A 24,508-nucleotide genomic window follows, 5' to 3' on the forward strand; every position below is an offset into this window, starting at 1 on the left:
GTGGGACAGCAGAGTGCCCATCCTATGTGGCTCCAGGTGATAGGCCCCTGGGTAATTTAGTAGGCACTAGAGGGGAGGGATTAATTTACATGTTTCTTTACATACAATTGCATCCTTTCCTCCCGCAGCCAGGAGCCCCTTGGCAACTCAGGCTCAGTTCGGTTCTTTCCGGTAGTACTCGCGTTTTTACGGGAGCGGCGAGGAGGGGCGTGCCCGTGCGCGGTGACGCAAAACGCAGGCCCCGCCCCTGCCCCGCCCCCATGGTCCCTGGAAAAGAGAAGAGAAAAAAAAACTTTTTTTTTTAATTGAGGAATCAACAGCCGCCATCTTGTCGCGGAGCCGGAGCGCGGCGCGGGCGGGAGCGGGGCCGGGCCGGGCCGGGCCAGGGCAGCGGGGCCGCCCGCCGGGGCACGGGCAGCCGCACGGAGCGCCGCGGAGGGGCAGACGGGCTCGGCCAGCGGGGCAGCGCCAGCCGAGGGGCGAGCCGGGCGCCGCCGCCGGGACCGGGAGCAGTGGCCGCCGCGGCCGCCGCGCTGCGCTCATTGTTTTTCTTGCCGGCGGTGGCGGCTGCTCCTGGGCGGGCGGGGGTCGAGGGGCCGAGTGAGGGCCCGGCGCGGGGCCGGGGCGAGTCCCCCGCTCGGAGGGGAGGGGACGGGGCGAGGAGGAGCGGGGTGGGGGGGCGCTATGCTCCCTGAGTGACTGACTGAGCCGCCATCCGGGCACCTCCTCGCTCGGCAGGGAGGGGGAGCGGCCGGGAGGAGCGAGCCAGGCAGGGAGGGGGCGCTGGGCTCTCTCCCTACCCCGCCCCGAGCCCTCCTCCCTGCGGCCTGCTGCGGCGGCGGCCCGGCCCGGGCATGGGGCAGCGGGGGCCGCCGCCGGCCGAGCACTGAGCGGCGCTGTTGCTCGGCCGAGTTTTCCCAGGCGCTCCGCGCGGAGTCTCTGTTGGCTGCTGCCCGAGGCCGGGAGCGCAGGATCCGGGCGGCCCCGGCGGGCGGCGCGGGGCTGGAGCTGTGACCGCCGAGCCGGCTACCATGGCGGAGAACTTACTGGACGGGCCGCCCAACCCCAAGCGAGCCAAGCTCAACTCGCCGGGCTTCTCCGCCAGCGACAGCACAGGTGAGGGGGTCGGGGGCAGAGGGGGACGGGTGGGTAGCCCAGCGTAGCGCAGCTCCACTTCTTCGGAACCGGGCAGGGGGCGGCTTCATGGGGGTCGCTTATACACCAGAGCCGCCGTCTCCTTGGGGTGCGCGCAGCATTCCCCAGGTGCAGACCCTGCCCGAGATCGGGAGAAACGAGCCTCCCCGCGGAACCGGCCAGGGTGACTCGCACTTAGCGGGGTCCCCGCCCCCCTGCCAGCTGACAGGGCAGGAGCGGAGGCTGCCCTGCCGGAGAGCTGCAACTGCCTCCTGGGGCTCGTCCAGCTGAGCTCCATGGTCGCTCGGTCGGACCCTGTGTGTAACTTCATCCCGTAACCATAGACCTATAAACAGTGAAGGGCTCTAGGGCGTAGTAAGAGCTGACGGAAGCGAGGGGGATTGTTCCAGCCTCACCTTGCACTTGTTTGTGCCTGAGAAACAAGTGCAAGTTAACGATAAGAGTCAACCAGAACTTTAGAATTTCTATGTTTTTCTCGGACTGAGGCAACATCTTCAGAGGCTTTTTTGGTTTCTCAGGTAAACGTGTATTCAGACAGATTTATTCCTGCATAGCCTGTGCATGTATAACTTTGTCAAAACCGCATAGTTACCCAGTGTGATGGAATAGCTCCTATCTGTTCAGAAATGCGGTATAAATATGTGGGAATCAGTGTGAAGTGCTTCAGAGAAGTACAGTATGCGTTTTTCGTTCACAGTAACTGCTTTCAAAAGTTTTGGCTTTGGATAATAGTGTTTTTTTCAGAGCACATGATGTCGTTTTTAAACACCCTGGGTCAGAGTATTTTATGGGCTGGCAAATTTCCTCCCTTAAAATATAACTCTGTGCAGTGTACACACATTTCTTTTGTCTGTGCATCCAGTTTAATCCTTGAATGTATTATTACGAACCTGTTCTTAACTAAAAACTGGGTTTAATAAATGGTTGACTCAGTCTGCTCTGAGCAATTTTCCTTAAAAAAAAAGTGCATATCTTGTTAAGCATTTCAGTTGTATGGTACATTATCTTGTATATCTGAAAACACCCCCACTAGTTTTGTAATGTTTGCACATTAATGTGGTGTAAATTTGACAGCAGGTTGTCTTTCAGCCATCTTTGCTGTTTCTCTGAGCCTTTCACATAACAGGTGGGGAGCAGAGGAACTCTTGAAAAAGAAAATGTACAAAAATTGGCAAAAGAACTCTAGGTCAGGTGTAGTACTTAGCCATTTTTAGTCTTTTTGGAACTGACTGGAGTTGACAGTGAATGACAGTACACACTGCTGTGAAATGCACCATGTAAATTAAAAAAATTGAAATAACTTTTTCTACTCTTTCAGTCACTTTAGGTTGTAACAACAATAGGTAAAATATTTGAAACAGTGTGAAGTTTGAAGGTGATAATTTTGGATGTTCTAATTTTAAAGAGAAACTGTGTGCTAATTTTTCATGTGGGTAGTCTCTAAACAGAATCACTCCGGTAGATAAAGTTAAGCATGTGCAAAAGTGTTTGCGGAGTTAGGGCCTTGGTCAATGGAAAAATGACAGTGTCAGAGCAAGTACTACATGTCTGACAAATAGGAATATCTCAGTAGGCACAATGTCGAAAATAACTTTAAAGATAAAAATTAAGATTAAAAAAGTTGCAGGTAGCATTGGTTTTGTTGTTGATCTTAAGTATTTTGAAAGTGCTTTTTCCAATTAAATGTTTTTATATTTGTTGCCATTGCTAGTAGGCAATACAAATTGTTAGGGTTCTTATGTAAAATATTACTGAAAACTCTGAACTTAAAATGGGATCTTCTTGCCCATTGGTTTAATAACAAAGTAGTGTTGCAACTGTGAAAGTTGCCTTTGACCAGTTGCTCTGGTTGATGCTTTTGAGGGCACATCACTCAAACCTAGCAGGCTGTATATTCTGCTATTGAATGATGGATAAAGCCTCAGTCCTGGAAATGCTTACAGGCATGCTTAATTTTACTATTGTGAGTAGTCCCATTGCAGGATTGGACTAAAAATTTAATGAAAATACCATTATTTATAGCTAAGTTCTTCCTTGTTTCTCTTTCACATGCTGCTTTCTGTAGCAGTTAGATTTAAGCAGCCCGTTTTCCTTGAGATTAGAATATGTAGAATTTTGGTTCTTTCCATTTATTCTAGGGTGATGTAAGAATTGTTTGAGGCAAATCTTCCTTAGTGTATTGGAGTAATGTTTGTGTGATTGAAGTTAGTCTTGTGAACTTTTTTGTTAATGTCATAGTTCTGTAAATTTTAAAATTACACTTTGATTTAGCATTTTATTAACAGTAGAAAATCAAGGTATATTGATAGAATTAATACAGTGTATATGTCATAAGTCAGTATATTAGTTGGATTACTAAGGTGCTTGTGTTCTTAGAACAGCTACACAGTACACTAATCAAAGCTAGTTACTGGGAATACAGCTAGCTGCCCACTAATTGCCAAGTTTCATCCATATAACTCAGCTAATGAGTTTTTAAAATATCCACGGGAAAGGGATTTCATTTATCTACCTAACCAGGAGGAAGGATCAATGCGTTTTGTTTCTGTATAATTATTTCTTTCTTAAATACTAAGTCACTTTCTTGTTGCACAACTTTAAGCATTTAACTCTCATTTCATCTGGTATTTATTTCATAACACCTAAATTGTAAAGTCTTCATAAAAATATTTAATATAAAAAGTAGGTTTATGGTAACCTGGTTATTGCAGTCTGTTAATTTTAATCTTTGAGGGCCATAATCATTTAGTATTTTAGTATTCACATTTTGGCATGATGTACAGTAAACCATCCAGATTTTTAAATTAACATCTCTGGAGCCAATGCATGCTGTGTGGGCACTGATGATGTATTAATTAGTAGCATTTTATATAAAGATGTAGCAAAATGGGCATTCCTTAAGATGCCTAAAAGCGCCAATATAATGTGGCTGCTGTGATTTTTTTTTTTTTTTTTTTTTACTACTGTATACTATGGTGCAAACAAGGGAATGCATCTGTATTTGTTAAATGCCTTGCAAACTTTTGGTGCTGTAGAAATGTATTATTTTCAAGAACTAATAATTATAGTCATTCAAATTGTTTTTTTTATAATCTTTAAAAATTTAAATGTTTACACTCACCTGATTTAGGGAAGTTAGGATGGCTCAAGTGAGTTAATAAGTTGCAGTTTCAACATTGAATTGCCTGGTGTTTTTTTACAACTTCAGATTATGTACTGATTAATAATTATGTCTGTTTCTTAAACATCCAAACAAGTAGTTGTGACAATTAATGACGTTTTGTGACTGTCCGGTGTATAAATTTTTTAAACATAAATATTTTAGTATATTTCAAATTATTTAAAATAGAAAAAAAGACCTTGTTATTAATTAATCTGCATACTTTTAAATTAGCTGTATTTCCTATTCATTATTTTTTTAACTAAAACACTTTTAAGAAGTATACACATTTTACTTTGACCTTTTTTTCTACACTGTACCCAAGAAATATGGATATGTACTTCAGGTATCATTTCTTTCAGTTTAAAAGAAGTTAGTTTAATAAAAATCATCCAGTTTTTAAGGCCCTGAAATCTTTAAGATAATACCTTCTATTTAAATTAAACCAGACTATGGGAGTAAATATTCATGTACCTAACTGTGAATTCATATGACTTTACAAAGTGGTTTAAACCTATCTCCTTTTGTGTGCCATGTGTATATATACTTTAAAAGCATTAACTGTTATGCACAGCTAATAAAATTTGCTTCCATGAAACTTACTGCCTGTATGATCAAATGTGCAAACACAAAAGGTCACTTATACAATACAAGACTTTCTTGGATTTACATTCATGCACAGTCCCAACAGTAGTTAGCGCATTTGAATTCTGCTGAGAAAAAATTATGAAATAAATGCTTTTCTGGGAAAAAAGGTACAGATGAAGAAGAAATGCTTTATATTGTGTTTTTAAATTGTTCTGTAGAATGTATTTTCATTTATTTGCAACACATTGCATTCCATTATCCTGAAAACTTTTCCCATGACACTTAAAGCATGTCAAAAAGTTTCTTCCGCATGGAACTATAGAACTCAGTGCCATAAGATGTAATTCAGACCAAGAGCTCAGTAGGATTCAAAAATGGATTATGTGTTTGGATGAGAACACCCAGAGTTACACTAGATAAGATAAAAATATATAAATGAGATAAAAAACTTATGCGTTGGGATATAAGAAAAACATACTAACAGCATGATGTTCAGAAGAGAAATTCCACTTGGCATCTTATTCCAAAATTATCCATTATGGGGTTTCTTGCACTGTCCTCTAAAGCATATGATGATAACCCTGTGTCAGAGGTAGGATACTAAATGGATTACAGGTATGATCTTGCATGGAAGTTCATATGGGAGGTATTTTGTGTTTTGCATTGTTAATTTGGAATTCATTTTGAAATTATATTTTGAATTCTAATTGTACATGTGCCCAGAAGTTTATCAATGGGTGCATTTTTTTATGGCTTTATAAATGTCAGGATAAATTCTGCCTTGTGCTGTGGAACAGACACATTACCCATGTGTAATCCTTTGCAGAACATAGACAGGAATCTAGGGCAGGGGTTCTCAAACTGGGGGTCGCGAAGTTATTCCATGGGGGGTCATGAACTGTCAACCTTCACCCCAAACCCGGCTTTGCCTCCAGCATTTATAATGGTGTTAAATACATAAAAAAGTGTTTTTAATGTTTGGGGGTGGGGGATGTTGCACTTAGAGGCTTGCTATGTGAAAGGGGTCACCAGTTAAAAAGTTTGAGACCCACTGATCTAGGGGTTGTGGATGAGGGGGCACACTTTGCTGCACCTTTGAGGTCTCCTGCTATCTGTTAGGGTAATTCTTGAAGCTTTCTTTGTAGAGGTGATTCCATTTCTGTTCCTGCTGTAGTTTCCTGACTTGGTCATAACCATGTGTCCATACCATCACAGTTATTTCCACAGCAATCAATGTGATGTATCAAACAGAATGTTATGACTTCAGATGAAGAATAAGTAGTCAGAAGAGATGAACTATTAAACAATGATCTTGTTTTCATGCAAATGTCTCTAATAATAAAATGTGAAGAAAGATGCATACAAAAATCTTGCTACATAAGCAAAACTTTGTTTTTATGAAACAGCAGCAGAAGAAATTCAGGTTATGGCCCTGTACGGTGAAATAACTGGGACAGCTTAGGAATCTGACATCTTCTTCTTTACTTGGTTTACACTTTCAACTTGAAAAACTTCTGTTAATTCATGCACGTTATAAGCATCATAAACTGTGCAAAAACTGTGTGAAAGCCAGAATAGAACTGGTTTCAGAGTGGTAGCTGTGTTAGTCTGTATCAGCAAAAACAATGAGGAGTCCTTGTGGCACCTTAAAGACTAAGGACTCCTCGTTGTTTTTGCAGAAGAGAACTGTCATCTTAATTATTGCTGCAAGTTACTAAATATTAAATTCTGAACCAGATGTAATTAATAGTCTGTCACTACTCCACTTCATCTTGCATTTACCTTCTCCTTTGGCACACAAGAGAAAAATAAATTTCTACTCCAAAATTTAAACCGCTTGGTAAATACAATGTACACTTTTAGTGCAATAACTTTTCAGTATTCATATAATAAAATAACAGGTGTATAAGCATAGTATCAAGTATGACCTGGTGAGAACTCCCAGAGTAAGTCTGATACAGTAACTCCCCACTTAACATTGTAGCATGTTCCTGAAAAATGCGACTTTAAGCGAATCCAATTTCCCCATAAAAATTAATGTAAAGAGGGGCTGGGGGGAGGGTTAGGTTCCAGGGAATTTTTTTTTTTTGCCAGACAAAAGGCATTATATGCAATTTAATACAGGTATTTAACAGGCTGGCAGCCCCCCCGTCAGCCCTCCTACGCCCCCCCCACAGCGCCTCTCACCTGTCAGCGGACCCTGCGGATCAGTGCCTTCCCCCTGCTCCTCTCGCCTCCTGCCCACGGCAATCAGCTATCTTGGGGTGTTCAGGAGGCTGGTGGGAGGAGTGAGGCTGGGGGGGGGGGGCATAGGGGAGCTGCCAGCTGTGGACAAAGCTGGCAGCTCCCGTATGCCCCCTATGTGGACATAGGGGAGCATTGCACAACTTTAAACGACCATGTTCTGTAATGGAGCAGGGACGTAACATCGAAAGAACATTAAACAAGAGGACGTTAAGTGGGGAGTTACTGTATAGCAAAATGAACGGTTTTGTCTGAGAGGTGAAAGGCCTACATCATCCCCACCAATCACATAGGTAGAAATAATTTAGTTCTTATCTGTTGTTAAAAGCATGTTTGGTGCAATGTTTTGGGGCAGCAGTCTTCTCTTGCGCAGTGAGAAGGAAGTTGGAGCATCCTAGGTCAGGATACATTTTTCTGCCACATATAAGCAGGCATCTCACTATTTCAGGAGTTACCCTTATTCTTAATGATAAATTGGGGTGTGTTCACTTCCTCTTTGTGTAATTTCTGCTTTTGTGTACTCTTATGGGATAAAGCCATGAATTAATACAAAACTAGGATCTTCTAAATATTGAATTTGAATCTATTTTGTAGTAGCAACAGTTCCCCCTCCCCCCCTAAATTTCAGAGATGCAGTTCAAAGATGTACAGAATCTTTGTATGGTTATACAGGATAAGGGCCACCATCTTGATGGTGCTGACTAGCCTCAACTCATTGAAGTAAATGGGAATTGAGACTACTTGGCTTCTTGCAGGTTCAGGACCATAGTGCTTTACACAGGGTTGACTATCATTCTAGTATGATGATGTTGGTATTTTTATGCAGCACATTGAAAGTTGAAGGTTTCTTACAGTAAAGTGTATAAAATCACTGTTTCCAAGTCTACTGTGGGCATGTGATCTCTTTCTTATGTATATTTGGAATATGCTTCAGTGCTGTACGCTTTTGCACAGGCTCTCAAAGCTAAGTTGCCAAGCAAAGGAAAAAGTGCCCTTCAGGGATTTAGAATTTAACATAAAAATACAACATTTGAGGCCACATTTATACAACCTAAAGGAGCAGTAAAGAGCATAAGTTTTGTTAATTTTTACAATGTGTCATGGGTTTGCTGGTTTATAATGTTGCTTAAAATTATCCTTTATAGTAGGTTACGGTAATGATTAAATTACATCTAAATATGTGTATTGTATATCTATATTAAGAAGACAGTTTGTGGGAGAGACTTTCAGAATATAATGTGTATATATAATGAGGGTATAGTTGCATTAAATTGATGTATCCTTTTAGATGAAGGAATGTAAACCCCACATTTCCTTGAACAGAAAGAAATGCTTTAGGAGCTTTTGTGATTCAAAAGGAGATATGAGCAGGTAGACTTTTCACCCCTTTAATATTGCCAGTTGCCGAAAAAATAATTTGAAGCTAATTTAAAAACAAAATAAATAGTAACTATTGTGCTACATGTCTGACGTTTGACAGTAATTTTACAGTTATGCAGCACTACAAATATTTGCCTGGCAAGAGAATTTCCTCCCCTTGAGTTAGTATCTGTTCATTCTTCAGAGGTGGGTTGTCTCTCCTTCACTGCACTATGTGGAGGCTGCAGAGCTGTCAGTTTATGGAGGCTAAACCAAAGGGACTCGCCTGTTGACTTTCTGTCCCATACAGTTCGTGCATTTCATGCTTCTTTCAGTAAGAGCCAGCTTTTAATTTTAAACATTCTTTTCTCATAATTCCACCTTTTTAGAAGACCAGAATCAACTTAAATTCTGTGTGTGAAAATGTTTTACCTGCTGTTACAAGCAAGGCTGAAAAAATGCATTCACTGTGTCACTTGTGGTGAGACAGGAAGCTTTCCTAGGTGAGTGACAAATTTTGAGATTTAATTTTAAAACCCTGAAATTTCTAGTCTTTATGGCTGTAAAGATAATCTTATACTAAGTTTATGTTTGGAACTAATAGTGTGTCGTCTTGGTCAGTGGATAGATAGCTTCAGTGCCCTTGCTGCTGTTCAGAGCATTTGCAAGCTACAGCAAATAAAAAATGACATGTTTTTTGGCTGTAGCTTTTCGGAATCCAGTGGGCAGCTTGATGTGACAAAAATCACATCAGTTTTGCTGATGCTTTTGAAATATGAGCAGTAGCAGAAGGAGGATCTGGAATTACTCACGGGACCAGAGGGACTGAGAGGATCTGAGTAGTGAAGATACACCTCTAGCAGCAGCCGGAGAAGGGATGGAGCTGTGGAGAATGCACATCACTCAGCAGCAGGAGGCACTTTGGTGTCAGAGGGAAGCAGAGCAAGTGTGCTGCTTTTACCTTTCAGCTGTTAAAGTTTTTGTGGAATCCAATTGAGACACCTAACCAGAGGTTGATTTGAAAGGTGATTACTCACTACTCCAATGATGAGTCTATGGCAAGCATCTTGATAGGAATTCCACTGCTGTCTTCTTTCTGGCAGCTCGAGGTAGGGGAAGGTTGGTTTCTCACCTGGGTGTTACCCCCGTTTTTCATTTTTACTTCTGGCTGTTAACTGTGAATGTTAACTGGAGTTATTGGAGTGAAGGGTTTTTTAACCCTGACTGATATTCTTAAACCTCAAGCTAGTACATGTCAGGTAAATTTATGAAATAGCAAATGTGACCCTTTATATTATAGAAGAAAACATTTTTTATCTAAATCTTTCAATTATTTTACTTTGTGCAATCAGTTTCAGTATTTGAGGAGTCAGTCAGTTCCTCCTTTGTTTGGGTTTTGCACACAGCAGCCAGGGACAGGGCAATTTTTTTTTTTTAAAAATAGGAAAATGTTGGCCCTGAAATTACTTTTAACTCACATTTTGAGGTTAACTACATTTTGAGTTGGGAGTGTCCTTTTTATCTCTGACTATTTACACCACACATCTCCACTTTTACCCAAAGATCTGATTGCCATTCCTCTTGTCTGGGATACCACTGTGTTGCTAGAAGAGAAAATGGCAGAATAAAAGGAGACCATCCCTGCTCAAAGGTCAAAGTCACCCTCTCTGTTATATTGGGGGGTTGGAAGGGAGACTGTTCTGTGCTCATGGCCTTGCTCTGTTTGTGGCCCTCTTCTCAGTAGGCTCCCTAATAAGCTGGATTCTTTTGTAAAGATGGACTTATTCATGGTATCAGTTTTATTTCTCTAGAGTAACCATAGAAGAGAGCCTTGGTAACTGATGCACTGGCTCAGAAATGGGCAAACCAGATTCTGTCTTTCAAGAAAGGTGTTCAGAAGTTCAAGTGCAAAGGAGTCTGGATAGTTATCCAGTCACCTATTCTGTTATGCAGGCTGTGGCTTACAAGATTCCATTTTCAAGATAAGTACTACTTTTGCATGCAGTCATTTTTGCACCGTTTTTCCAAGAAAAAAAATCCACCAACCAAGTATACCCCAAGAGTTGGGAAAAAATCATATTCTGCTGTAGAAAAGCCAGGTGTTTTTCAGGAAAAAATCAAATCAGTTGTTTTTTAAATTGTTCATTTTCTTTGAACATCTATTACACTCATTCATTTAAATGAATATAGTATGTGTATCTGTTCTATAATTTTGATACTGGAAATAGGCTCTAATATTTTTGTGCATGAAATTTTAACTGTTCTAAAAAGTTGAGTGTTGAGGACCTAAGTGTGCTTATGCCTGTTAGAAACAATAAGAGTTTTATTAAACTGTCTGGGTGTCTAGAGGTGATGGGAATGGGACAGACTGGAGAGAGTAGCATGGTTAGTGGGTTTGTGTTCATCTTGGAAATCCAACATTGACACAGATCAGTGGAAGGTTATGCCATAAAATCTGAAATGTCCCACCCTGATTTTGGTAGTGTCACTTGTCTGTTATGCTAAATAGCATCAGAATAACAATAAATAAAAAAAAAAACAGTTGAAGTATTTTGCTTAGAATATAGTCTTCCAGGAAGATCTAAGTTTGTATATCCACTAAATACTGCATGTGGAAAAACAGGAAAAAATAAACAAAGAACTAAAGAATCAACAGTGATATTAATGGATGGTGGTTGGCTGAACACAAGAAATGATCTGATAATAGTAGTAAGTATTCATACAATGGAAAATGTGTCCCTTCTAAATGCGATTGATTCTCTCTCTGAGAAGCAAATGGCAGCGTAAGTATCCAAGCTGCTGAAGATGCCATCCAAGAATGGAGAAAAAATGTAATAAATAAGTCTTTTTCCTTTTTTCTCAGTATACAAACAAAAAATGGAAATAGATTAGAGAACTTCTCAGGTGCAGCCGTCCAAACATCTAATGCATGAATATTCCATACACTCTTTACTACGGTCTCCACAAGGCTTTATACCTAATGTACAGTGTGGAAGCTTTGTCTCTGCAACAGCCATCAGGTCCAAGATTACAAGATTTACCCCAGGCATGAAATATATCATGATTTTTCCAGACTTTCTCCACTCTAAAACCAGCTACAGTTTTATTGCTTTAACCCCAATCCCAGAATCCTTTGTAGGATTAGGGTTGAGGTGCCTTGGATGGATATTGAGTGGAGTGAATCATAGAATCCTAGAAGCTTAGGGTTGAAAGAGACCTCAGGAGGTAATATAGTCCAACGTGTTGCTCAAAGCAGGACCAACCCAAACTAAATCATCCCAGCCAGGGCTTTGTCAAACCGGGCCTTAAAAACCTCTAAAGATGGAGATTCCACAGCCTCCTAATGAAATAGTTTTTCTAGTATCCAACCTAGACTTCCTCCACAGAGTGCTTCAGCTTCTTGCCCCCTTCCCTTCTGTCCCTCCCTCCTGCACTGCTCTGCTTCAAGGATGCATAATTGTAAAATGGCATGAAGCCATTTGAGTGATTTGATGGGGGAGGATGGGGTGCAGGTGGTCCAAAGTAGTTAACTCTTAGCATTGTCTATTGCCCCTTGGAGGCACAATCTCAGTTTGAGACATGCTGATCTAGATGTATGAAGTATCAGAGGGGTAGCCGTGTTAGTCTGAATCTGTAAAAAGCAACAGAGGGTCCTGTGGCACCTTTGAGACTAACAGAATAGATGTATGAAGTACCTTAATCTCTATCAAAGACTGTTTTTTCCCTCCCCCCCACTAATCCCATCAGCACTGCTCACTATAGCCCACCTGTTAAGGATAGGAGACACTAACCTGAGAGACTTTCCTTATCTCAGTTTCCTCAAACTAGTCTGTTGCTCCACCAACCCTCCCCGAAGCCAAGGACCTTAACTGTACTTTGTTAACATTTATCTTTCTAGGGTCATTACTCTTAAGAGAGACTTTGCTTGCATTTACCATAATTTTAGTATGGGTTTTAGCTTTGAGAGTACTGTATTTGATACAGGAGTCAGTGAGACAGTAGCCAGCCTGTGCCACCTTCATGACAGCTCTGCTGCTTCCTAGTGACCGAACTGGAGGATCAGCAATCCCTAGTTCTGTAACAAGGAAGAAACATTTTTGTTTTCAGTAAGTATGGAATAGAGTAAACTTAAAAAAAGAAACTGGTGTCTTTGTTTAAAAAAATAAAAGCAAACCTTACTGATTATTGGGAGTTGAGGGAAACAAGCTATTCTCCAAACACTGACGTTAATTCTTTCTGAATTTAAGGTAGTTGGATTATTTTCAGTCTCATACACAATGTGACATACCAGTACCTAAGTTTGGTTACACAAATGACAAGAATGTTAATTTTAAACTGACCTCATAAAACAGCCCCAAATAATTAACTAAAAATTAACATGCAGAGACATGGCCATCATATTCTGTCTGAATATTGATTTATTACTTTGCTGCTTTTTCTGACTAGATTACAATTTGAATTTAAAAGGTTGTTTCAATCAATTAATTTTTCTAAAATGTAAAAGGTGGTGTACATTTAACTTTCAGAAAGTTAAATTAAAAAAATACAAAATTCTAAAGCAAATAATTTTCTCTTTTGTAAGTGTTTGTATAAATTCTCTGTAGCTTAGGATATGTCTTCACTGAATATGTGACAGCTGCGCTGCTCTAGCATTTCATGGTAGACACTGCCTATACTGTCAGCATAGATAATCCGCCTTCCCAAGAGGTGGTAGAAGTCTTTTGTCGACCAAGCACTGTTTTCACCTGGGGTTAGGTCGATATAGCTATGTCTCTCAGGGGTGTGGATTTTTCACATCCCTGAGAGATGTAGCTGTGCTGATGTAAGATCCCAGCGTAGACTATCCCTTAGTCTAGAAAGACACTACTTTATACAAGGTCAGGGTTGCAAAGAGAAACTTGGTAGTAAGTAGTTTATCTCCAAATATCAGGATCATTATAGGCTGCTATTGAAAATACTAAGTGTTGATAGCAATTACTGATATGTCTTTGTGCTTATGTGCTCTAGATGTAGGATCCTTTTCTTTTGGTGATCAGAAGGTTTTGGATTCTTCATAAAAACCTATGGTTCCTCAAAAATGAGATTCTAGCGGTATCCACCAAAATCATGAGATGGGCTTAAAAATCCTGAGATTTTACAAATTGGATTTTGAGATTGTAGGGTACACTTGGGTTACATTTGTAAACTGTTCTGTGCAATGAAGGGATAGGAACTTTTTGTATATGAAAGCTGAAATTCTCACTGAATCACATTCCTGTAAGGGCTGGGGCTCTTAAGAAAAACACCAAATATTGTGATACTTGTGATTAAAATTGCAAGAGTTGGCAACACTGATTTCTCTTCTGGTATGTCTTCACTGCAGAGTTAGTCTGGGCTCTTACTTGGGCGTTGGCCCTTACCACTCTCCATCCCCCCCCACACACAAGTCACTCATCAGAGTTAAGAGGTGCTTGAAAGTTTGAAAACTGGGATAGCTAGCACAGCTGAGGTTGTGGGTTAGAGTTTGGGTTCTGCTTTCACTCAAGCTGGTAACCTCCCTGTTTTGAAGTGAGCACACAGGCTAAATCAGTTGATTGTAGATAGTGCTTCAGTGCTTTCCAACATTTCCCTCTGTGCCCGGAAGGACAGACAGAATATCCCACAATTCATTGGGAAAGAACCATAGAGCTTACTGCAGCCCAGAGAACTGTAGGATGCCCCCCAGAAAGCCTAGCAATATACAAGGAAGAGTGCCGCACCAGTGAGGACACAGTAACTTGGGTAGAGTTCTGCAGGATGGCACTTCACACTCAGGCAGGCTAATGGGGGTGTTCAGACCTGGATGCTGATCACTCAGGCTAAGTGACTAGTCTGCACTTTTTGGACCTGCACTTTTTGGATTCAGAACCAAGACGTTTTACTTCAGTCTCTTGATAACTGCTGACATTCCTTGGATTTGAAAATGACAGACATAATAGAAACTAACAGAAAAGTTTGAATGTAAGCAATTGTGTTTGAGATTAGATTTTTGTTTTTTGTGGGCGGGGGGGGGTAGGGGGAGTGAGTGTGTTCATCTAACATGAGAATTGGGTCACTTACTCAGCCATTTTGGCAAGGAGGATTTTTTATAGCTGCTGAGAGAATCACTTGCCTTTATGGATTTGTAGCAAAAGTGCATATGCAAACTCGTGTTCTATTGCATTTTATTATAACTATTTTAAAATGGATCCTGTATGTTGATGGGTTGTTTTTTTAGTGAACACAACACTACCGACTGAAATATAAAAACAGGAAACGGAATCATTATCTTAATGGGAATTGAATACTGAATGTTTACAAATCTACGGTGTTAAGCTTTATGCTTGTTTTTTCTTACGTGCTTGCTTTTGATTGTCAATAAGGCACAAACATTCCATTGTTTAGAATAGATTTGTCTCATTTTGCAGGACATCAGGAATGGATAATATCTTTTTAGGTGTTCAGCGGATGTCTTCTGTTGCATTTTCTTATCTTTTGTATTATGTTTATAAAAATTCTTCCAGTCCTTATGGTGTGTGAGTACTTGGCTCTCAGGTCTCCCAAGAGCATGCACAGTGAGCAAGGAAGATGAAGCTTAGGGTACTTACGTTATGCTTTCCATCTGTTGGTATCAGAGCTTTGCAAAGCATCGTTATCCTCATTTTGTGAATGGAGAAACTGGGTATGTCTGCACTACACAGACTGTACTGGCATAGCTATGCCGTTGTAGACCTGAAGTGTAAATACACCCTACACTGACACAAAGGTGTTTTTTTTTTTTTTTTTTTTTTTCTGTCCGGTGTAGGAACACCACTTCCCCAAATGAAGTTAGCTGAGTTGATGGAAGCCATCTTTTGTCAGCATCACTGTATCTACACTGGAGGATGTGTCAGCATAGCTATGTTGGTCAGTGATACGGGTTTTTCAGTCTCCTGACCAACATAGTTGTGTGTAATTTTTCAGTGTAGAGAAGGCCTTAGTTACAGAGAAGTTAGTAGCTAAAACTTCCAAATTTGGGTGCCTACAGGTACACCTAAGCCCATATATAGGCACCTAAATAAATGGGAATTGCAGATGCTCAGCACCATTGAAAACTAGGTCATTTATTTAGTTGCCTAAGTATAGATTTGGGTGTCTAGCTTTTTGGCACCAAAGAAAATTTTGGCCTTACTGACTTGCTGAAGACCATGGTTAAGGCCATGACTTTGTCACGGAGGTTACTGGAAGTCATAGAATCCGTGACTTCAGCCCCTGAGGCTGGGAGCTGCAGGGTCCTGTCACTGCCTGCTGCGGTAGTGAGCTTTGAGGTATCCCGCTGCCTGAGGTACCCAGCTGCCATGGGCAGCGGGGGTGCCCGGGCAGCTCCCTGACCACCGTGGCAGCGGCAGGGGGACCCCGGCAGCTCACTGCCCTGGGGCAGAGGGACACCTGCAGCTCCCCACCGTGGCAGGGGTACCCCCGCAGCCCCCTGTTACCACAGAGGGGCAGGGGGACACTGACGGCTCCCCTCTGCGGCAGTGGCAGGGGGGCCCCCGGAGCTCTCCTGCGACAGCAGCAGGGCAGGGCAGCCCCAGGAACTCTGAGCCCCCACGGGTAGTGGGGGCCCCAGAGCTCCCAGCCACCCGCAGCTGCCCCAGTCCCTTCCCAGTTTATCATGGATATTCTTAGTAAAAGTCAGGGACAGGTCACGGGCTTCCATGAATTTTTCTTTGTTGCCCATGACCTGTCCCTGACTTTACTAAGAATATCCATGACACAATCTTAGCCGTAACCATGGTTGGTGGCAGTGACTGTTCCCTTCTTCCCCCCCTCCCCCCGCCCTGTTGTTTTTCAAATCAAGTGAAAGTAAAAACCAAAACAGAATCTTATGTTGTCTTTCCCCATTCTCCTTCTGTTTTCATCTCCTTTTTATTTCTCTTTTTATTCCTCAAGTGTGTAGCATCAGCAATTTTATGAGCCGGGCTTTAAAAAAATGTATACTTCTCTGACATTTGGGAAGTTTGGTTGGGCAAGTGCCATTATCCTCTTCAGCATCTACGTTTTCATTTAATAATAATAATAAAAAAAAAAAGGGGAGAGGGGAGCTTGTAGCCCTTATGGTTTTTATGGTAAACTTCAAACATGGGCCAGGTGTAAACTGATGCATTATTGTCTTCCTGTGTCTGCAGACAGATGGTTTCATTAGAACTGGAAAAAGTACAGAGAAGGGCAACAAAAATGATTATGGGTATGGAACAACTTCCAGAGGAGAGATTAAAAAGACTGCAACTGTTCATCTTAGAAAAGAGACTACTAAGAGGGGGTGGATATGACAAAGGTCTATAAAATCATTAATCGTGTGGAGAAAGCGAATAAGGAAGTGTTATTTACCCTTCCATATAATTTAATTGGGTAACCCCTGGTTCATGGGTTACCCAATGAAATTAAAAGGCAGCAGTTTAAAAAAAAAAAAAAAAGGAAATACTCCTTCACATAATGCACAGTCAACGTATGGAACTCACTTTCAGGGGATTTTGTGAAGGCCAAAAATATAATGGGGCTAAAAAAAAAAATTAGATAAGTTCATGGAGGATAGGTCCATGAGTAGCCGTTAGCCAAGATGATCAGGGATGCAACCTCGTTCTCTGGGTGTCCCTAAACCTCTGACTGCAGGAAACTGGGATTGGATGACAGTATATGGATCATTCGATAATAGTCCTGTTCTGTTAATTTCTTCTGAAGCATTGGCCTCTGTTGGAGGACAGGACACTGGGGTAGATGGACCATTGGCCCAACCCAGTATGGCCATTCTTATGTTCGTTGCTATTCAGAGCTTGACTAAGCTTCAGCAGAATCAAAATTAACTAGAGTCTTGTCAGTCTTGCTGTTGCGAATAAGGTTCTGAACAGCAGGAGTGATAACTAACAATCAGCAACTTAGCTTTGTTGCTTGGGAAAGCAATAAGTAGCACTGAAAGTAAGCACTACAGTTTTTCACTGGGGCCAGTGGGACATGGAAATGGGTTGGATGGAGAGATGATGGAATAATTTAGAAAAGAGAAATGTAGAGAGAAATCTGGGAGAGAAGAAGCAGAAAGTAAAGAGGCAGAACGGTGTAGAAGAGAAATATAAAGAGGTCATGTAGGGAAGAGAGAAGGAAAAGATTAAATATGAACTGAAGACAACAGCTTAAGGTATACAATGATCTCCTGTAGGAAAGAAAATAAGTAATTTTTCCTAGGTTGGTAAGAGAAATTAACAAATTCAGTGTAGTAAGTAGGGTTTGAACAAAAAATCAGCTAAGTAGAAAGTTGATAATGTTACAGTTAAAGAGTATACAACAGCATTCAGGAATTTGAAAGCAGTAATAAGGAAATAAGTATGTAAGAGTGTTCAGCTGAAATCTGAGTCGCAGCTAGACCCTAGCCCAGGGGTCTCAAACATGCGGCTGGTGGGCCGCATGCGGCCCGCAGAGTTATTAGCTGTGGCCCACCAAGCTCTCCTCCCCTGCCACCCTCGCCCCCTCCAGTGTGCTTCATCCCCGCTCCTCTGCCTACCTCCAGGTGCTTACACTTTCCAGGGGAGCGGGGTGGAGGAGCAGGGAGCCGCGTGCTCAGGGGAGGAGGCGGGGCAGGGGTGGGGATTTGGGAAAGGGGTTGGAATAGGGGCAGGGAGGGGTGGAGTTGGGAAGGGGTGGCAGGGGCGGGGCCCCATGGAAGGGGTGGAGTGGGGGCGGGGTAGGAGGGTGTCAGTGATGCGGCCCTCCAGCCAATGTACTAGGTCTCACGTGGCCCTTGTGGTGATTTGAGTTTGAGATCCCTGCCCTAGCCGGCTCACATGTATAAATACTTCGCAGGGAGAAAATACTAGATACTAACAGGTTCTTGACTATAGCAGAATAATGGCTGGAAGCAGAAGCCAGGCAAATTTAAACGAAGACAGACCCATGTTTTTAGCAATGCATGATTAACCATTGGAACAAATTACTAAGATAAGTGGTAGAGTCTCTATCTCTTGATATCTTCAAGACTGGATACCTTTCTGGAAGACATGTTTTAGCCAATCAAACTCAAATTATTGGGCTCAGTATTCGGGTAACTGTGTGAAATACAATGGCCTGTAATGTATGGGAGGTTTGACTAGATGATCTAATGGTCCCTTCTGGTTCTAAACTCCATCTGTGAAAATGACTGCCTCATTTTTTTTTTTTTTTTTTAAGTCCAAATAAGTTATACACTACAGGGTTTGTTCCAAAACCATGGTTTTCAACTTTTTTTCATTTGTGGACCCCTAAACATTTTTGAATGGAGGTGCATAACCCTTTGGAAATCTTAGACATAGTCTGGGGACCCCCAAGGTCCGTGCACCACAGTTTGAAACCCACTGTTCTAGAATATGAATTATGTGCCTCTCCCTCAATGACAAACTGCTGACCTGATGGATATATATGCCCTGTGCTAAAATGTTTCATTTAATTAAAACCTGTCTGTTAACAGTCACAACTAATCGTATTGGGAAGGGGCCATTTTGGTAAAGGGGTGTGTGCAGAAAGGAGGGTGGTAATCTGGGGAAGGGGAGCTGAGTTAAGGTTAAGATTGTAGTATGTGGTAGTGGTAAAGTGGGTGGGGGAATAGAGGGTGTGTACTATTAGTCTTTGATGTCTTTTTCCACTTCCTTTTGGAGTTATGTCACTTGTGTAGCAACCTTAAGTATTGCATAATGAATTATTTTGTGGATAAATAAGCTTATTGGCATAGGCCAATTTTTTATGAAGCTAGTATTCTAATGTGTATAGCCATCAAAGTGATCTATTTTAAAACTTGTAAGCATCTAGAACTGTGTATAGACATTTAAATAATCAATCAAGAAACATAAATTAAAATTATAGGGAAATTCCCCTTCAAGTGACAAAGGTGCATTTTCAGCTCTTAGTAATGTTGGACAGATACAAAGTCAACTGTTCATTTATTCAAAATACCCAAATCAGGACATGATTATGTTGGTTTAGTAATTTAAAAAATAACTGTGGTTTAATATGAAAGTGAAATGGCTGAACAATGAAGGCCCTTTTCCAATTGTGAAATCACTCTTAAAGCAAAATGGGAATTGTTTTACAGTTTGACGTTGGGGGGTTGTCCCCATTTATCATTACTTTATATAATATGGTCACTATCAGCAGGAATGTTCTTATGGCCATTTAAATAAAAACCTGAATTAGTGGGTATTTTTGAAGGTATTAGCATATTAACTTTGAAAATACTCTTATGAGGAAAATAATGTAGTTCTTCTGTATAATGTTTTGGGAATGATTCATCCTTCACATAGTCTAGTTATTTGATATTGAAAAATGTTGATGAGGACATTTTTAAAAGGCCCTTTTAAGTTAGGACATAGAATGATAGAACTGGAAGGGACCTCGACAGGTCATCTAGTCCAATCCCCTGTACTCATGGCAGGACTAAGTATTATCTAGACCATCCCTGACAGGTGTTTGTCTAACCTGCTCTTAAAAATCTCCAATGATGGAGATTCCACAGCCTCTCTAGGCAATTTATTCCAATGCTTAACCACCCTGGCAGGACGTTTTTCCTACCATCCAACCTAAACCTCCCTTGCTGCAATTTAAGCCCATTGCTTCTTGTCCTACCCTCAGCAGTTAAGAAAAACAATTTTCTCCCTAGTCCTTGTAACAATCTTTTATGTACTTGAAAACTGTTATGCTGTCCTGTCTCAGTTTTCTCTTCTCCTGACCAAACAAATCCAATTTTTCAATCTTCCCTCATAGGTCATGTTTTCTAGATCTTTAATCATTTTTGTTGCTCTTCTCTGGACTCTCTCCAATTTTTCCACATCTTTCCTGAAATGTGGCGCCAAGAATGGATATAATACTCCAGCTGAGGCCTAATCAGCGCAGAGTAGAGCAGAAGAATTGCTTTTCGTGTCTTGCTTTCAACACTCCTGCTTATACATCCCAGAATGATGTTTGCTTTTTTTGCAACACCGTGACACTGTTGACTCATATTTAGCTTGTGGTCCACTATGACCCCCAGATCCTTTTCCGCAGTACTCCGTCCTAGGCAGTCGTTTCCCATTTTGTATGTGTGCAGCTGATTGCTCCTTCCTAAATGGAGTACTTTGCATTTGTCTTTATTGAATTTCATCCTATTTACTTCATCATTTCTCCAGTTTGTCCAGATCATTTTGAATTTTAATCCTATCCTCCAAAGCACTTGCAACCCCTCCCAGTTTGATGTTGTCTGCGAACTTTATAAGTGTACTCTCTATGCCATTATCTAAATCATTGATGAAGATACTGAGCAGAACCGGACCCAGAACTGATCACGGCGGGACCTCGCTCGTTATGTCCTTCCAGCATGACTGTGAACCATTGATAACTACTCTCTGGGAACAGTTTTCCAACCAGTTTTGCACCCACCCCCCCCCCCACCCCACCCCCCCACACACATTGAGTAACGGGCCTACTCTGTCCATGGTCTTCCTCTTGCTTCTAATGTATTTGTAGACTGTTTTCTTGTTACCCTTTATTTCTCTAGCTAGTTTGATCTCATTGTGTACCTTGGCCTTTCTAATTTTGTCCATACATACTTGTGTTATTTCCTTATATTCATCCTTTGTAATTTGACCTAGTTTCTACTTTTTGTAGGACTCTCTTGATTTTTAGATCGTTGAAGATCTCCTGGTTAATCCAAGGTGGTCTCTTGCCATACTTCCTGTCTTTCCTATGCAGTGGGATAGCGTGCTCTTGTGCCCCTAATAATGTCTCTTTGAAAAAACTGCCTGCTGTCTTCAATTGTTTTTCCTCTTAGGCCTAGTCTTCACTTACCGGCTGGTCCGGAGGCACGCCATCGATGTTCTGGGATCGATTTATCGCGTCTGGTTAAGACGCGATAAATCGATCCCGGATCGATCCCGGAAGTGCTCACAATCGACGCCGGTACTCCAGCTCGCCGAGAGGAGTACGCGGCGTCGACGGGGGGAGACTTCTGGCCGCGTCTGGACCGCGGTAAGTCCGGAGTAAGGTACTTCGAATTCAGCTACGTTATTAACGTAGCTGAATTTGCGTACCTTAGTCCGAAGTCCGGACTAAGTGTAGACCAGCCCTTAGACTTGCTTCCCATGGGATCTTACCTACAAACTCCCCGAGTTTGCTAAAGTCCGCCTTCTTGAAATCCATTATCTTTATTTTGCTGTTCTCCCTCCTACTGTTCCTTAGAATCATGAACTCTGTCATTTCATGATCACTTTCACCCAAGCTGCCTTCCACTTTCAAATTCTCAACCAGTTCCTCCCTACTTTTCTAAATCAAATCTAGAACAGCCTCTCTCCTAGTAGCTTTCTCCACCTTCTGAAAAAATAAAAAAAATTTCCAATACATTCCAAGAACTTGTTGGATAATCTGCGCCCTGCTGTGTTTTCTCAACAGATGTCTGAGTAGTTGAAGTCCCCCATTATCACCCAGTCCTGTGTTTTGGATGACTTTGTTGCTTATTTAAAACAGGGTAGATTTCATTTAAATCACTAGTCAGGAAGATTTGTTTTAATCATGGATTTCTACATAAAAGTGCATTCTTGTTGGTTGTTATAACCTTAATACATATTCTTCACAACTCAGAGATGGATGTAGGTTTCATTTTTAGAAGGTATATACCATACATTTTTAAAGTGATTTATTTTGAAAACTTTTCAGATTAGTTTTATAGCTATATGAGAAAATGAATGATTGTTTAGTTATTTCATTTACCAAAGGTAATTGAAGCAGATAGTTCAACTCCCAATGACTTCATTAATATCTCCAATTCAACAGGTTAATCATTAATATTTGGAGGCTTTTCTTGCCATGCTGTATTAGGAGAACATCACCTGACAGACATTTAAATGGTTTTATTTAACTAAAACAACAATGTTATGTATTCTGGATTTTTTTCTTCAACAGCAAACATATAATATTTTAGCAAAACAAGCATTTGAATTTTTGAATTTAGTTAAACATTCAAGTTTTTTAAAATCAGGTTTGTTTTTGTTAAAATAGTTTTAAACTAAAGTAGTTAAATGAATTATTTAAAAAAACAAAAATTGTTGACTGTCAGCCAGGTCAACATGAGAAACTTAAAATATTAGCTTTTGCAGCTAACTCAGTTGTCTTCACCTTCATTTTCCTGTTTGTTCGTAATCTGGAAAAGAAAAACAAACTTTCCTGCTTTTTCAGGTCCCAAACAATTTCTCAGTTTGGAATGAATTAGTCCAAAGGAAGAAAATATTCTTTCTACACCGGCAGAAGAAGCTATTGCTGTTAAAAGTGAGATGATCACTTCAACAGTCTCTGAATCCAAGTGCTTAAGTGACTTCCACCAGTTCACTGGTGTGACGTTCTTTAAAACATCATCACCAAACATATATTTCTTGAACGTTTCACCTTTAGCTCTGAAGTTTATTATAGTTGGCATTATGGAGGGGTGATTGCTGGATGTCCATATCGTAGCCAACTCCTCTTCTTCAGCAGTTAAGGTTTGACCCTGGTACCAAGTATTGAGAATATTAGCAAGAAAATGAGCTGGAGATAGTGCTTGTCCCATTCGTTTTTTTAATGCTTGTAATTTAACTCTGTCATTGCATATTTCTCTTTTTAAGATCTCACTCTGTTCCTTCCAAATTTCAACAGTGTCAGCAATAAACCATCTATTTCCCTGCATCTTGTTGAAGGCTACAGAAATAGGCTTCAGGGTACTCAGCATGTGTTCAACATTTCTCGTAAGCCCAATGTTGAGAACTTTGGCTGTGACAGTGCCATCTATTATTTTTCACGATTTTGTTCACAAACTGTCATCAGATTAGGCTAGTTCTTGATATAGTGCTCAAAACAGTCCACTACTGAGTTCCATCGCACATATGGGAGAGTTAGCTTGGTTCCTCCCACATCTTTCAGAGCAGCTGCTGCAGAGTGGTTGTTATGGAAGTATTTTGCAATTTCAACAACATTAGCCTTTATTTCTGGAACACTGAAGTCTTTGGCTAGGAGGTGAATCAAATGAGCACTGCAACCGTATGTTATTAGCTTGGGACTCTCTTGTAAATAGTTTAGTCTCATCTTGGATACATTTGCAGCATTGTCTAGTACTAAGTCTGTACTAGACATTTGAATTTTTTTTATCACAGTTTGTTATAGCTTTTACTGCTACTTCTTGTAAGTATTCTGCTGTGTGTGCATTTCCTGATGTATTAATTGTTTCTGTAAGGAAGACATTCCCTTCTTCTGTTGTCACAGAAGCCCATTCAACAGGATCATTGTAGACATTGCTCCACCCCTCAAGACTCAGGTTAACAATTTTACCCACTAGACCTTTTGCACACTGCTCAATTTCTCTTTCATATGCTTTATCCAGCAATTTGCCTGCCACATCTGCTCTGTTGGGTGGACTGTATCCTGGTCTTAATGACTGAACCATGTTAGTGAAGTGTGGGTTCTCAATCATAGGGAAAGGAGAGTTTGTTGCATAAACAAACTCGGTAATTTTTTCATTAATTACCTCTCTTTGTAATCTGCTGGTTCTTATCACAAACTTATCTCTGGTTGTTTCTGGATGATGGAGATTTTTTTTTTTTTCCTTTTTGCTACAGGTGATATACTGTGGCTATGTGACATACATGAAGTGATTGAAACACTATCATAGACCTTAAGATTAAACGGGACCATTATGATCATCTAGTCTGACCTGCACAATGTAAGCCACAGAATCTCACCCACCCACTCCTATAAGAAACCTCTAACCTATGCCTGAGTTATTAAAGTCCTCAAATCATGGTTTAAAGACCTCAAGGTGCAGAGAATCCTCCAGCAAGTGACCCATGCCCCACGCTGCAGAGGAAGGCGAAAAACCTCCAGGGCCTCTGCCAATCTGCCCTGGAGGAAAATTCCTTCCCGACCCCAAATGTGGCCATCGGTTAAACCCTGAGCATGTGGGCAAGACTCACCAGTCAGCACCCAGGAAAGAATTCTCTGTAGTGACTC

General features: G+C 41.1%; 1 protein-coding gene across 2 annotated transcripts in view; it reads left to right on the forward strand.

Annotated features, from left to right (window-relative positions):
* Positions 1-693: 693 nt before the first annotated feature.
* The window catches only part of CREBBP (CREB binding protein), a 175,561-nt gene continuing 151,746 nt past the window's right edge, over positions 694-24,508 (forward strand). For both annotated transcript variants that reach the window (XM_054041404.1, XM_054041405.1), the window contains exon 1: positions 694-1,116. In XM_054041404.1, the coding sequence (XP_053897379.1) occupies positions 1,032-1,116 (85 nt within the window). In that variant the 5' untranslated portion in view covers positions 694-1,031. The remainder of the gene's footprint in view (positions 1,117-24,508) is intronic.

Source organism: Malaclemys terrapin, chromosome 10 (genome assembly GCF_027887155.1).
Source record: "Malaclemys terrapin pileata isolate rMalTer1 chromosome 10, rMalTer1.hap1, whole genome shotgun sequence".
Classification (NCBI taxonomy): domain Eukaryota; kingdom Metazoa; phylum Chordata; order Testudines; family Emydidae; genus Malaclemys; species Malaclemys terrapin.